The sequence below is a fragment of the Gallinula chloropus genome (genome assembly GCF_964237585.1).
Source record: "Gallinula chloropus genome assembly, chromosome: 4".
NCBI lineage: Eukaryota > Metazoa > Chordata > Aves > Gruiformes > Rallidae > Gallinula > Gallinula chloropus.
Window position 1 is genome coordinate 19,933,198 of NC_140088.1, and position 16,714 is coordinate 19,949,911.

At 40.9% G+C, this 16,714-nt stretch overlaps 1 protein-coding gene across 4 annotated transcripts in view; it reads right to left on the minus strand.

Moving 5' to 3' along the window:
- Positions 1-16,714, minus strand: part of LRP5 (LDL receptor related protein 5) — a gene marked incomplete at its 5' end in the record, with an annotated part of 215,876 nt that overhangs the window by 15,412 nt on the left and 183,750 nt on the right. For all 4 annotated transcript variants that reach the window (XM_084262641.1, XM_084262644.1, XM_084262643.1 and 1 more), the window contains 6 exons: positions 1,086-1,211; positions 2,814-3,023; positions 8,027-8,217; positions 10,609-10,820; positions 12,527-12,729; positions 14,959-15,282. In XM_084262641.1, the coding sequence (XP_084118767.1) occupies positions 1,086-1,211; positions 2,814-3,023; positions 8,027-8,217; positions 10,609-10,820; positions 12,527-12,729; positions 14,959-15,282 (1,266 nt within the window). The remainder of the gene's footprint in view (positions 1-1,085; positions 1,212-2,813; positions 3,024-8,026; positions 8,218-10,608; positions 10,821-12,526; positions 12,730-14,958; positions 15,283-16,714) is intronic.

A 16,714-nucleotide genomic window follows, 5' to 3' on the forward strand; every position in this document is an offset into this window, starting at 1 on the left:
ACTTGGTGGGCACAAGCGTGCATTTAAAAACTTGTCAGGAACATTCATGAGGGTACATGGGCAAATATCCAGCCAAACAGCTATTAATCTGTTAATCTATTTTGAAACATTGGCTGCTGGCTGTTACTACAGCAGACAAGATGGGTTAAATAGTTGTTACAGGCTTTAGTGAAGGATTAGAATACATAAACCAGACCCTGAAATGGAGGCCTCTTAATTTTTAGATTTGTGGCCGAGGATAACAAAGCAGGAGTGGGGTGTAACAATCTCTCACTGGCCATATTGCACAACAGTACAGCAAGAAATATAAGTAGACTGATTGCTCCCTACCCCCCTCCACAGATATAATCACCACTATTCTAAAACCACATAGTGTGTTGTGGTCATGGGAAAGAAAACAGTTTATGATCAAAATGACTCTCCCATGGGAGGTCAGAGTTCAGCCAGAAAATGAAATCCACGGCAAGATGAATATATAGAAAGAAGTTCAAGAGGACAAACAGAGCCAAAAGATTTAAGACGTGATACTTCCCAAAAAGAAACAACAGGGCTCGTTTTGGTTTTAATCCCCTCAAAGTGTTAACGTTACAATTTTCAAAAATCCTGGGACTGTGAAAGGGAAGTCTAAAGGAAAAGTCTACCATGTGGAAAGAGGAGAGCTACCTTAATTTAAAAGGATTGCAATGGAGCTTCTGGCCCACATTTCATAACTAGACAGAACAGCGTTTCATGTGATGAGACCAATCTGAAAGACTGGAGTATCACACCGCTGGAATCATTTCTGCTGCTAAGTCATCATGGGTTGATGCAACATCATCTTATAAGCATTTGTTTAAAGTACAAACCTGTCACATCATACAGTAGAAGATGTACTTTAAGGTCAAACAAGAACATCATGTCTGACTTTAAGGTCAAACAACATTGCTACCAATGCAAAGTCCCATATGCCCAAAAACTGAAGCAGAAATCAGCTGGTAGAAGACTCAAAGGCCAAGTTAACACATAATGCAACGCACCATGTATAGGAAAGCAGTGTGTAAATACACGGTTTGGACTGGGATGCAGTACTGTTGAATGTGACTCACCTCCACATGTTAAGAGATTCTGTAGAAGCACCAGGTGCTCGGGACATGAACATCTTGGAGTCCCATCCCCTTTGGCAATGCAGATGTGTGAACACCCACCATTGTCACGGGAGCATGGATGCACAGCTGAAGAAACACACAGAAAAGAACATTAGATAGCATTCAAGAAAACATAAGTACTCTTAGCTAGGGCAAGCTCGCAAAACCACACACAAAGCACTTCTGTTTGGGCAACCAAGACTTCAGAACAAATTTATAGGAAGATAAATGCATGATTTTTCAGATCAGTGCTCAAAAGCTGATTTACTACTTTACAAAAACTACATTTCCCCCAGTCACAGTGATATGGAGTCCTTTAAAGGACTTCAAACAAGAATTTGGGAGCCCAGGTGAAGAGGATTGACAAAGGAGATCTGAGACATTCACAATGACAACATAGTTAGACATCCCACGTGCATTCCTAGGGTAGCCAGACATCAAGAATCAGCACACGTCACTGCAGATTGCCAGCCCCCTAACCTCCCAGGAATTCTCCTTCAAGCTTAAGGCGCTCTTTTCAGCTGCAAAATGTGATCCCTTTCGGTGTGGCTTACAATAAACAGTATTCTTGCCATAAAAAAGAAACCTTTCTAAAACATGCTTGGGATATAAAGTATTTTTTTTTTTTAAACAGTGCTGAGAATTAAAGAAAAAAATCTTTCTGCATCATTCAATATTACCTTTGAAATACACTAAAATATGAGAAATGGCACAGAAGAAAAAATGGGTATTGTGAAAGGAAAAAGAACATCTGGATGAGCATTAGGACATAGAATCCACTACTGTTTAAGCACTTACACTATTGTATTTGTAACCGCTTACCCACCTAGGCAAGCTTGAAAATACTTTCAGCTATCACATAAACTAATGTTTGCAGCACAGAGGGTGGCAAAGTAGCGTAATTTTTGCTGAAAATGAAAGCATTACAGACAAAAGTACCTTCCCTATATATAAACCAACTTATCACAAGGAACAAGGTTGAAAATGGACACTGTCAACAGGACTCCGTTTCCCACATCTTGGTCATGCTTTTATATTCTCTTTTATATTCCTGTTAAGCAGGAAAGACTATAGATTGTTACTTTGAGGAGTAATTACTTTCAGGTTTCTGCACTCTCCCTCAGACAACAGGAATGTGGACCACCAGTCCAGAGAAAGAAGGTCCTGCATGCAGGATCCCTTTAAGAAGGTTGCCCCTAAAATGGTTCTACCTCTGATGGGACAGAAATTCTGCATCCACAGTAATTCACCGTAGGAGCATCCCTCCCGTTCTCCCTTCTTCACTGGAGGCTCTTATGTCATTGATTGTGCTAAGTCAAACCAGTCACACTTAACACAGGTGCCTGAAAGCCCTGGAGAGAAGCCAATTTCTTTCTTTCTCCTTTTTTAAGTCTTTTTCCACGTCTTCTTACTTGGCTGAACTCAAAACCTTTTAGAGTAAATTCAGTGTCCTGTGACCTTGTACGAAGCAGGTAACTATGTGCCATGAAGTCACATATTCTAGCTGTGCAGAAAACGTCCTCTGGGCAAGAATGAGGAAATTCTAGGATCCAAACCAGTCAAGCTGAAAGCACTCCGTCCGTGGCTTACTTGGAGCCTACTGGGCAACAGTAGTACAATATTCAACTGGATGAGGACTGAGGGACAGTGACAAAGAGTGAGAGACATCAGGTATTGCAATCAACTCACAGAATTCCTCCATATCAAGCTCTTCCACAGCATGAATGCCTGTTAGGTGGGCGATTCGGCCTTGGATTCTAGTCCTTTTGTACCCGTTCATTTTCTCCACTCTCTCAATCATCTGCTGCTGACGATCAATCCAATACAAGTGATTCCCCAGCACAGTGAGACCCATCGGCTGAAGGATGTTGGAGTCCTCCAGGGTCACACGATTAGCACCTGAGATCAATAAAAGTCAAGTTTTACACCAGTGGACTTTTAACCTCATTTCTCAACAGAAAACCCCCAAATAAAACCAAACCAAACCAAATGCTGAAAACAGCTTTAAGGTGACTGGCTTCATTTGTCTATGCAGACCACATTCAGCCTCATCTCAGGCAAATGGAACCAGCTGCTGTGTCACGAGGATGAACAGATATGATATGAAACAGAGATCATCCTTGCATAGGTGAGCTGGTCAGTCAGCAATGATCAGCCCCATGACACGCTCTGTTACACGTAACTGTGTGCAGTCCCTAAAAGCCTGTGTTTCTGATGCAGACTCAGCTCCTGGGCCAATTTTTTACAATATATTCACACACCAAGCAGTACATTTTCTTGTAATCTACAAGCAAGAGAGAAATGCAATGAATGAGCTTTGCTGCCAGTACTCAAATAAAACAGGCTCATCACGCAAAGCAAGAGTCAAGCACACAAACCCAGTCCCATGCTATATCACAACCACAGAGATATGATCACAGAAAGGGAAGCTCATATTCTAACAGCCACAATTCTTTCTTTGCCTTCTCTTTTTTCTTCAGTAACCAACCAGAAAACCCAAACTCCAAGCAAGTCAGTATACTTAACCAGGAACACTAGCAGATGCTCAGGTTCTCTGCTCTATGGAAATATGTAAAAATCTGCTCTCAGCCAGCGTGCAAAAATCGTGTTCAGCAAAAATGCATTTATGACTGATGTAACTTTTAATTGCTTGCAGTCTTATACTGTGTGCTGCCCTACACACAACAGTATTTAAATGATGCTTCTGTAATGCTTGTCCAGGGTGAACAAGAGATTCCAAATTATTCTCTTAATTCACAGAAACCATTTTGAGGGTCCGTATGCCTACACAGACTGGATATATTTTATTTTAAAAGTGAGGAATCTGAATCATAATTTCTGCTCTTGTATTTCATTTTGGTACACAGACCTTATGTCTGCTTGCATTTAAAAACTAACAGTTTTTAATTTATACACAAAATGAGATTATAGAATCTGGATACATAATAAAAATGCTATGAGCATTGGAATCAACTGAGATCTACGTTATGTAGATCTCAGGCATAAGAATGTAACATTCATTACAATTAGATTCTATTAGTTTTGTGTGCAAAATTGCTGCCTGCAATGACTCTTGCTTGACTATTATGACAAACAGCATGCATACAAATTCAACATTTAGTCATAGAGAGGTAAAAAAATCTTGGACTTGCAATTGGGGTTTTAGTACCTTAGTCCAGAATTTATTTTGTTTCCAAACCAATGAGGAGAACATCTTTGTTTCATTCCATTTTCAGGAGAAACATGCATGAACTGTGTGTGTATAGTGCAGTCCTGGTTGTAATCTGATGTGACTATTACTGCACACACTTCCAAGGTACCACCAGATTTTACTCTTGTATAGAGTGAAAGAATAGACTAGATGGACCTGTGCTGATTTCACTAAATGGACTCTAGGCCTGACCCTTAGTACTACTCTCCAGCAGTGCAGTTCCTGAGAATTTCTTTGTCTTATCCCAAACAGGTCTTAACATTTTGGAATACCAGGAAACATTCTGACAGGTTCTCAGTGAACGAAGCACAGGGATGCTTTGTTTGTTTGTGCAGCAACCTGCTGAGCACCATTAGCTCCTATGAACTTCATAGGAAGAAGTGTTTGAAGTCATCATATTTTGACTCAAAACCACGATTTTTCAGCTGCATCCAAGACACCACAAGACGGGAAAGCCTCGTTTCAACTCGGGATGAAGTGAACTAATGCCTTCGCGATTTTTTAAGTGCAAAGGCAAACTGGTTTCCCGAAGGATTACCTGAAGGCATCCTGAAACCATGAGTACATGAGGTGTATCAGGTGGCACTTGCAAGCTAGCAATCCTGCTAGAATCCACCCTGTTTGAACAGCCCCCCAAAATCCAGACCTAAAGCAGGCTATATTTAATGGGGTTTGGGAGTGTAATTTGAGCATCATCTTTTTTCCCCCTTATCTGCAAAAAACTGAACAGCAGTGATTTGAAAACCTGCTGGAGATAGCACTGAATAAGGTGATTAATCTACACCTAATCTAGGTGATTAATCTATACTATAATGTTGGATTTGATCCTGAGTAAATGGCAGTGAAAATTATTTATGAATAATTTTAAAAGGAGAAGCACAGGGCACCTATAGCGCTGATCTGGGAATCAAACAGCTGTACAGCCTTTTCAAGATGGAGATCAATAGTTAAATGCAAAGAACATTAAGCTGGAAGGACACACAATTCCTCTATTTAAAGTCTAATTGAAAAAACAAGCTTGCTTTCATCATAGCACTTTTATAGCTTTTCCAGTCACTTCAACAATAACATAAAACACTACTGGTGTGGCAGTCAAGTTACTGCTTTATGATTGTTTATGAATTAATGTTTATGAATGTCTACAAAGCATCCCCAACTCCAAATGAAAATTTCAAGAACCTCATAAAGAAAACTGTTAGAGAGGTTTATAGTTCTTTCACCGCTCTCTGAAAGTTGAGCATTGGACGTCTGGGGTTATTCCCTGATTTAACAGGATGCTCTTAATCAGGGTGTAGCGCAAGCTGCAGAGACCTCCATAACCACAACATCTCAGCAAGCCTGTGAGGGAACAAGGTTGTCTAGGCCAGCCTAATTGGCGTGAAGGATGCTACACACAATTTTAATACAATTTGTTGAGCAGCCTCAGTTTACACTAAAACACTTTTACTGATATATTCCCATTTTATAGAGTTTTGCTTAGAAAATACTTTTTAAAAGAACTTATTCAAGCCAACATAACCTTGTCAAATTTCTGCTGAAATTGTGACGCAAGACTGCAAAATACTTTGAAAGAAAAATATACTGTTAACTCATTTAAAAATCAACAGCTTAGTGAATCAAATTACAGTGAGGTCAGCTAGATCAAATACAACTATAGTATTCTGACTACATAATACATATACTCTACTTCATAAATATATTCTCTTTTAATTGTAGCTTTCCCCTTTATCTTACCTATGGGGTCTGATCTTTTAGTTGTGACCCCATCAAATAAATGTGCACTAAAAGCATTGGTTCAATACTAATCTGAGAAAGTTTAGTTTTCCCTGTAAAAACATCTAAAGAACTGGATTAAAATATATCTCCAGTATGCAAACGTACACTTCCATGGAGTTCTGATGTCACAAAAAGGAAGAACGTGTACAAAGGAGGCAGCAATCCCAGGATACAACTACCAGCATGTGATGGCTTAACTGCTAATTTATTCTTAAGTCCTATTGTCAGGTCTTATTTATTCAAAACTTAAATCAAACCAATAATAAACATACTCCTCTGCATTTTATGTTGCATTATGCAAGGACATGGCCCATCTTCCATCCTGTAACATGACGGGCAAGAAGCACCTGACCCCTGCCTGCCCCCATCTCCTAGCTGTGATTCAACCTTGCATGCATGCTAAAGGATGCTTATGGACATACAAGTAGAAGACCTAGGCATAGCTAGGTCCACTGTACGCTACAACTTCTTCAAGGAATATGGCTTGAAAGGCCACCTGTTTGTCAGTAGTAGCACTAGTTATAGATCCCATCCTCTCTTCTCCATTCACTAACTGGTACATTCTCCCTCTTCCAAATATGATTGCCACTCTCTCTTGCATTTGTGGACACCAGTTTGGCCACAATGCTGCTTTTCCTTCTTGTCATTTTACTTTCCATTTCCCTCCTGCAGCACTTGCTTTGCCACTAGACAAAATCCTCTCAGTATATCTGATGCATTTTGGTTTGTGTCCCCCACTCCGATCAGCTTTTCTTCTCCTTGTTTCATTGGTCAAGTCTTGGCTCCCCCATAACTTCTTTTCTCCTACACATTTTTGCACATTTTCTGATGCCTGTCCTGGACTGGACATTTTGTGGCTACACAGGCAGTTTGTCAATACCCTCTAACCAGATTGGTAACTGATGAAAGACATGGGCTTCTTTACCTTCCCATCTTTAGCTTCATGTTTTCATCCCTTGTCTGGCAGATGACACCTGAGTCTGACCTTAAGTCAGGTTTAGGTGTTCAAAAGTGAACTGTCCTTGTAAAAAAGTAAATGGTCTTCTCCTGTTTTAGTTCATTTACTCATTACAACATAAGGGAAAGTTGCAAGTAGATAATGTGGTGAGAAGAGCCACCAAAAATCCAAGAATCAGCCTTTTATGGCAGATGCCAATCCCTAGAACTGCCCTGCTTCTACTGCTTCGCAGTAGTTCATTTCTCTCTGCAGTTCCTTTAGGAGTTTCATTTCTTGATACAGGGATGATGATGAGAGAACAAATCATGAATTAGAAGGTAGGGCCATTGGATCCTCTGTGCTATACTGCTCACCAGATAATAAAGTCCATTCCTCCACTTCAACACTACCAAGTGCTTCTAAAAGTCAATGATGAACAGCCCTCTCTAAGATCCATGTGGTGCTATTGCTATGTTTGTGGAATAATTCTTTATTTTAGTAATATGGGAAAATGGCAATGATATGAAATCTCTCCATTGTTGCTGCCTTATCATCCATCTTAGAAGAAAGCCATTCCCCTTCCTTCTATTTGTTTTTTAAGCTACCTCAATTTAGTAAGCTGTAAACTCCAGAGAAAAATATGCAAACTTTTCAAACCATAAGGACAAAAAAAAAGGACATGGGGGAGGTGATTTAAGGGTTCCATGACTGGCAACACCTGTTTAAATCTGATCTTGTAAGAGTTGCTTTCAGAACGTACCAAAAGTCAAACGGCTCTCTTGGAGGGTGGCAATCATTACAGACATGCTTCTTCCAACCACATCAAAAATGGGAGCCCACCAGCAATTGTTATCTGTGACTGCCTACACAGAGCTGGCAATAGTGGAGATACATAGAAGTTGCTGGAGTCAGAGCCCATGAGGGAATGACAGTGCACACACACACTCTGCTTCAAATGTTGAGCTGCATACCACATACCTGACAAGTCACAGCTTTCGATGCGCTTCAGATCTGCATCCACCCAGAAAAGCTTTCCAACTTTGTTGTCGATCACCAGAGCTACTGGTCGGATCAAGCCGGTGGTAAAAAGCACTTCTCGCTCTGTGCCATCAAGGGCTGCACGCTCAATCTTGGGAGCTCGCTCTTGCATGTTGGTGAAGTACATGTACCTGAGAAGAAAGACACCAGCTGCTTGTCTCAGAGTTTTAAGAGGGAAGCAACTCACTTTTGCACACAGTTTCTACAGTTTAACTGTGAGCAGTTTACACAAGGATGACTGCAGTGACTGTTGCTCCCAGCTGCAAAGATGCAAATCTGTCAGCTGGCAAATGCCAAACATTTGCTAACTGGCACACTGAGATAGCCTGAAATTAATAGCGTTTGTCCTTAATACACCAGGCCATGACAAGCCTCAGCACTTGGCCCTGCTGTGCTGTCAGCACTGTCCCTTCAGTGGAGGTGGGTGTTGTAAGAGCCTTTCTGCAACCGCCCTTGGGTAAAGCTGTCCCCATCTTCCAATCAAAGCCCAGCAGCTCCTTCTGACCAAACCCACTAACCGTCACCTCCATTCCTTCTGGGGTGCCTTCCTTCTCAGCTAGTAGAAGTTCCTTCCAAATGTGAGAGGAGCAAAGATGACAAAAGGAAGAACAACAGAGGATGGTGTGTTTCTGATGTCTTAGTTCTACAAATACTTTATATCTTCTGCAAACAGAGGCCACAGAAGTAGCCTCTGCTCTCACCCACATATGGAAAAAAAGGGTTTGTGCCCCCTCTCCCCCATGATGGGCTGAGGATACCCTCAGGGGAAAGTCCACCATTTTTTCAGTGGTGGATACCAAGGGCAAACTCCCTAATACAGTGGGCATAGCCTCTCATGATGGCGCAAGGAGGAGAGAGGCAGCAGTCAAATCATGACGCCATGGAAGATGGGGAGGGAAGGATTTCTGGAATTAAAGCTGCAGTGCAGTACACAGATCACTCATTCAGCTGTCTCTGGTAGTCACAATGTTCAGCATAGTCTCTCCCCTACCTGTTCCTCACCTAACTTCAAAACAGATTTACCTGCAAATAATTTGAAAACTTGACTAGAAAAGTTGAGACTTTTAGAGATCAAGACAGTCAAACTCCCATTTTAATGGAGAAAGCAGATAAGCTTTTATAAATACAAACTACATCCAAGTGACTTAGTCACAATAAGATTAGAGTCTTTCCTCTAATCTCCCTCTCCCCACACCAGCTTTTGAACTGTGCAGAGTTCACCAAGTGCTGTGCAGAATACCAATCCTATAAAAGCTCCAGATAAGAGTCTCTGGATACTACTGTATCCACACAGTTACCAAATATTGTCATTCAACATCTGTCAAGCACATGGTAAACCATTTAATAGTAAAGTGGGATTTAAGCATATAACTTACTAAGTAAAACAGTAAAGGACCATCTTTGACCTCCAAAACTGAAGCTCCTAACAACCTGAATGGAGCTCATCTCTGCTGAATCTAAGCTGTCATGGTCGAGCACCAGTCAGCAGCTGAGCACCCTGCAGCTGCTAGCTTACACCCTCACATACCCATGGCAGGATGGGGAGGGGAAAGGGAAGACATAGGCAAACCTCTTGGGTTGGGGTAAGGACAGTTGACTGGGACAGCACAGGGAGAGGAAAAGAACAACAGGACTGAGAACAGAACATACAAAACCGGTGATACTCAATGCAGTTTCTCACCAACAACTGTACAACCCAGACTGTACAGCTCAGAGCCATCACGAAGCCGGATCACTCCAGAGCGGCACCACCCCTCCCAGACTAGCCCCCTTTTATGCTGAGCATGACGTCATATGGTATGGAATACCCTTTTGGTCAGTTTGGGTCACCTGCCCTGGCTGTGTTCCATGCCAACTTCTGGTGAAAATTAACCCCATCCTAACTGAACCCACGACAGTAAGCAAAACTGCTTTGCAGCAAAACAACCCATTTTCTTCTTGTAGGAAATCACTCTAATGCATCCTACCTGTTTTACTTCATTTCAGAACATTTTGAGATACACATCAAGGCAGAATCAACTTTCAAATATAAATAAAACCCCCTTTGTGTTCTATAACTTCATATTATTACATTAGCAGAAACAGTTGTATGATGAGAGAGATCCCTTTTTTATTCTGGAAATATATGTTTTATGATGACCAAACATTTATGAGCCAGACCCCTAGCTGATACAAACATGGTATAAACACTCCTGTTTTTCCTATCAGGTGTTGGAGCTGTGCACTCACACAGTGAGTAGGATAAAGTGGTTTTGCTCTGCTTTTCCAACCTGGGCTAGTTCCTTGCTAAAACAAACTTCGTGACCACGTGAGTGACTAAGTTGTTGTGCCAGAAGAGGCAGCAAGGGCATGAGCAGGATGAAAAAGCAGAATACCTTTAAAAGCCAGAATCAGACAAGTGGTCAACTGCATTCTGAACAATTAAACATGTGAAAATTCTCCTTTTTAAAATATGCAGATGCAACACAACATTCACACATACTCCAAGAGTGCTCCATACAAGGTAGAGAAAGAAGTCTCACCCTCGCTCTGCGTTCACTACAATGGCTCTGGGCCTGTCGTGATCCCCTCGCAGCACCATCCCAATTGACTCTCCATTCAGCCTGTGGACATTGACTGAATTTGTGGCCTCACAGGTCCAGTACAAGGTATGGCTGTATATATCGATGCTGAGGTCATGTGGCTGCTTCTCTGGGTTCTGGCTTTGGTTTGGAGTACTCATGACAGTGAAAGGCTGCAGGGCAACACACAGGGAACAATGTCCAGTAATTACTCTATTATTGATTGAAGAACACTGATCACACAGAAAGCACGGTTTACCTACCTAACCATCCAGAAACACCTCAAACCACCAACAAGGAAACAACAAATACAAGAAATGCAATAAATCTTAACAAAAAAAGAAACAGATTTGATTCAAACTGTGGATTAGAGGAAAAACATCTGGACATAATCTGTAAGATTATGCAAAACTCCCCAGAAGGCAGTTGTGGGGACTCCTATAAATAGAATCAATTAGCAGGAGATGGAAGAAAACAATAGTGAATGAAACAATGCAAGAAACAAGGCAGCCTGTAGTGTTACACAGTCAGCTGGACAGACCTCTCTCTTTTGCCAAAGTTTCCTTACTTTATTTGTAGTGTGGTAGATATTGTTTTTCTTTAGGTCCTGGCTTCTCTTAAAAAAATAAAATCTTTTAATGAAACTTGGTTCTGTTTGCTTAGATGTCAAATGGCTACAGCTCTGCTTATATAAAGCTTTATGCCTATTTTGTATTGACAGTGTGCCTAGAAATAAAAAGAAATCATTCTTTTCCTGAAATCAAAGGTAACATTACCCAGGTATGAAATTCATATCTATCATCTGCAAACAGCACAGTTCAGCAAAATTAAGTAAACATAGTTAGTGAAAATTGGAAAGTCAAAATTTGCAGGGGATCTGCATCTTCAAAGCTGTGCGACCAACGTAGAGGAAAACACAGAGCAAATGAATCTCCTTTGCAATTTGCACCTAGCAAGTACCAAAGAGAAGCTAGACTACAACAATTATCACCTAGCATAATCCCAAAAAGCAAGAGCAAAACTTCTTCAAAATTCATCTACACCCCAACTAGCTGCTCATCCCTACATACCTCCTCCCATTCTTATAAGAAATGGCCAAAAATAAAACTGGCATCTCTTCCTTTAAAGAAAACAGTAAAACCTCTCAGTCCCCACATGCATGAAGAGACCAGTGTACTAATATCAGGTCATATTGCTTTGGTAGGACTGCTCAAGAGCTAGGAAAATGCCCATTCTCCATTTCCTTTTATATTCTTCAAACCACAGTTTTTAAAGTATCTGTTGTCTTGTCCTGGGAGATAAGCTAAAGAAACACTGCCTGGAAGAACAGTGGTTTCTTCCCACTACTGTGTGAATAGCTGGTACAAAAGAATAATGTCCCCAACTCAGTAAAAAAATTAAGCACATGGATAAGTCTATCCCTATCTGGCACAGCAATCAACTCGACATTCACTTAGGGTTTAACTACAGCTTGGATAGCTAAGAGTTTTCATTTGGAGAGAGCTTTACAACAACAACAATATTATCACACAACTGATGTGCACAATATTGATTTTAGAATATGGTTTAACTGTCCTGAGTACAAACAGTGAGTCTGCCTTACTTCAGTGCCCATCCTTAACTCAAGTTTACAATTCAAGGCTTACAGTTTCAGATACATATGATGTACTATTATGCTTCTTTGCATATAAATTAAAATTACAATCCTAAAAGCTTTCAGTCATTTTCACATATTAATAGAACATAAACGAGTAAGTGCTCACAGGAGCACAGCTTAAACAGATGATTCCTTGTTGCAGGTGATGGAAGGGAAATGTCAGGCATAGAGTACAAGGCGCACAAAGACTGACACAAAACTATATAGAGCACGTAAACTTGCCTGAGTGCCATCATCTTTCGCTCTTTTTATAATATTCTGACGTCCATCCACCCAGTAGATCAATTTATCTAAGGGATCATAGTCAATAGCCTTGACATTCCTTAGACCATGCATAGGCAGGATGATGTCTGGACTTTGCTGATCATCTGGTATCATCCGGCTGATGGCAGATTTCTGGCTAAACAACAGGAAGTTGGCAGGGGCTGAAACAAGCAAGATGGAATGCATAAGAAAATGCAAGTCACATGGCAAAAAATACACCCACACAGAAGACAAAAAATATTTAGGGCAAAATCCCAGAGAGACAATTATATTCACAATGAAAACCAAGGTATTTAATAACTGGAGATTTTTGCTATTAAGTTGAAAATGTTTCTTTGTGTACTTTTGGAGGGTAATCTACATACCCTTACCCAGAAAGTATTTCCTTTTCCTATTATATATGAAATATAATATATGTACTGTTATATATACTCTAATTCATATTATATATACTATGTTCTCCACGTGGAATTTAACACCAGTGACAGTGGGCAATACACAGTCCGGGTTCTCCCATATCATCATAGAATCATGGAATTGTTTAGGTTGGAAAAGACCTTAAAGATCATTGACTTCAACTGCTAACCTAACACTGCCAAGTCCACCACTAAACCATATCCCTGAGCACCACATCTACTTGGCTTTTAAATACCTCCAGGGATGGCGACTCCACCAATTCCTTGGGCAGACTGTTACAATGCTTGACAACCATTTCAGTGAAGAAATTTTTCCTAATATCCAGTCTAAACCTTCACTGGTGCAACTTGAGGTTGTTTTGCCTCACCCTATCATTTTTACTTGGGAGAAGAGACCAACAACTACGTGGCTACAATCTCCTTTGTAGTAGTCACCGTATTGCGCTAATCCAATTGGGTGAGGTAGAAAGTGGTAAGGTCTCCCCTCAGCCTCCTCTTCTAAACAACCCCAGTCTCCCCAGATGCTCCTCACAAGCCTTGTTCTCTAGACCCTTCACCAGCTTCACTGCCCTTCTTTGGACCCGCTTGAGCACCTCAATGTCCTTGTTATACTGAGGGGCTCAAAGCTGAACACAGCACTCAAGATGCGGTCTCACCAGTGCCAAGTACAGGGTAGGACAATCACTTCCTCAGTCCTGCTGGCAACACTATTTGTGGTACAAGCCAGGATGCTGTTGATCTTCTTGGCCACCTGGGCACACTGCTGGCTCATATTTAACCAGCTGTTGACCAACACCCTCGGGTCCTTTTCAGTAAGGCAGCTTTCCAGCTGCTTTTCCCCAAGCCTGTAACGTTGCCTGGGGTTGTTGCAACCCAAGTGCAGGACCCAGCACTGAGCCTTGTTGAATCTCATGTAATTGGCCTTGGCCCATCAATCCAGTCTGTCCAGATCCCCCTTGTAGAGCCTTCCTATCCTCAAGCAGATCAACACTCTTGCACAACTTGGTGTCATCTGCAAACTTACTGAGGGTGCATTTGATCCCCTCATCAAGATCATTGTTAGAGATATTAAAGAGAACTGGCCCCAGGACTGAGCCCTGAGGAACACCACTTGTGACCAACTGGATTTAACTGCATTCACCACAGTCCTTTGGGTCCAGCCATCCAGCCAGTTTTTCAACCAGTGAAAAGTATACTTGTTCATACTTGAGCATTTAGTTTCTCCAAGAGAATGCTGTGGGAAATGGTGTCAAAGTCCTTTCCCTCATCCACTAAGTAGGTCATCTTGTCATAGAAGATCAAGCTGGTCAAGCAGGCCTTGCCTTTCATAAACCCATCCTTTCAGCCAGTTAAAATTTCTTTATACGCTATTGTGCCAGGATCACCAAAGTTTTGTTGTGCTTTTTTTTGTTGTGACTTTTTTTTAGAAGTCATCAGTCCATTTTCTATTCATCTGTAATTTTTACTAGAAACCTAAAATTCTTATTGGACAACCAGTGTCCAACCAGCCTGGCAGGCTCATAATATCACATGCATGAGGAAAACAGACTTTTATGATTTTTAAGTGCACGTGCATCTTGTGCAGACTAGTTAGGAGGCAGTTTTATTCCACGTTATTTTTGCTGACTTTATTAAACACTTAAGGGAATAAGACTTTTTTGTTAAAACCCACCTACACACTTAGGTAAGGACTGGGAAAGCCTCAATCACACCGTTGAATCACCTAGAAAACACATCTAGTAAAACAAGACCAGACTTGACAGTGCTGGTATTTCCAAGATTTGAAATACAAATCTTTAGCTCTAATTCATGTCACAAAAATGGTTATAAAACTCCCTACTCTGTCCTCATATTTAAAGATCACTTTTAAAGCCAGAATCCTTGAAATGGACTTGTGATATTCTTTCTATACTTAAAGCGATCACAAGCCCCTTGGAGCCACAAGCACTGAAGAATATAGTAGGAAACACTTACAACTGCAGTTCCTGCTGTTGGGATCCAAGGTATAATGAGCAGCACAGCCACACCTAAATCCATTTGGTATCGCAAGGCACAAATGACCGCAATGGCCATTATTTTGCACACAATCATTCAAACCATCCTGACGTGAGGAATGAAAGACCAATATATCCATCACAAAATCCAGATGGCCCTGAATAAGTGTCCTGTTCTTCCCACTGGTCTTGTCTGCTCTTTCTATGCTGTGAAGATTCCAGTCTGTCCAGTAGATGTAGTCACTGTATTGCGTTAACCCAAATGGATGAGGTAGATCATCTGCTATGATTTCTCGTTCTTGTCCTGCAAAAATAAGGATAATCAACTAAAGGGCAATTCCCAAGTCATGAAATGAAGAGTGTGACTGGCATCAAGAAAGAGTTTTTTCCTCCCTTTTTCAAAATAAAACCTCATTTCCCATGTCAGCATCATGGGGTTCATTAGTAAGCAATGTCTGTTCAAGATGTATGCTAAACACTTGCATTCAAAAACCTTATTCTGATACCCTCTTGCCTACAGAGCAATTTGAAATGGTGCCAGTGTAATGTCATTTAAATAACTACTACTCAATATGCCTCATGCTTATCATCCCCAATAAATATTAGAAAACATATTCAAGAATACTATCAGCTCCAGAAATAAAAGCCCCAGTTAATATGCATGAAAGCAACAACACACAACAAACTTGAGATTCACAGAGAAACTGCTGTGAGAAATTCACTCAAAACCCACAAATCTTTCACAGTGCAATTTAACATACAGCTACCTCAAGAGACCAGGAAACCATTTGTTTGGCAGAAGTCCTGATACTCCCACACTCAGTGGCTCATTTAGCAACATTCACAACAGATTTAACACCTTCTAGAGCATTAGATGTCTTCTGCCAAAGATGCACTACTAAAACAGATAAAGTCTTACTGTAAATCACCTCCCTAAACATTTTCAAGCACAAACTTCTATGAATCTCTGTCACTTTATATCAAATGAAGATGCAGCCTTCACCAGCATCATCTCTTCCTGCCTCAAACAAATGTCCAATGCTACATTCTACAGAACACCACATTTTTTTTCCCTGCCCTATTTTCCATCATGCCCTCTCCCATTTGGCCAGGACTGGAGAAGGAATGAAAAATCAAAAAAATGGAACATGAAGCCTTTTCTCTATAAACCACCAGAAGTAAGCATTGAGGCAACGTTCCCAACTGCTTCTAGGCATCTAGAGTGTCCAAGTTAGGGACACTGAAATCCTGCACACTCTCAGATACTTCTTAGAAATAATTCTGGTCCATAGTGATGAATCCAGGGGATAGGTTCTTTTGAAGAAAACAGATAAGCTGTCTAATTGAATTCTGATAGTTGTAGATGGAGGAGGATCTCCCAAAAGAATGATTTTTTTTCCTACTGGGTAATGTTTATAATGCAGAGCATTAAGCTGGGACCACTTTCATTCACCCACTTAAGATTTATCCATCACTGGTGGGATGCATGTTGCTGTCATCAACAGTCACTCAGATGTCTCCTAGCAAGGAAAATGGAGCTGCATAACATAGGGCAAGTTTAATAACATTTCCTTAACCAATGACCCCACTTGTTAGAAGTCTACCTGAGTTCTTTATAATCTGCTAAATAAAACATCCCCATACAATACTGTTAGCTTCAGTAGTTACCCTTCTACTTTATCACCACAAATAAATGTTAACAGTAGGTTCAGGTTTGGAACCAGTTTAATTTACTG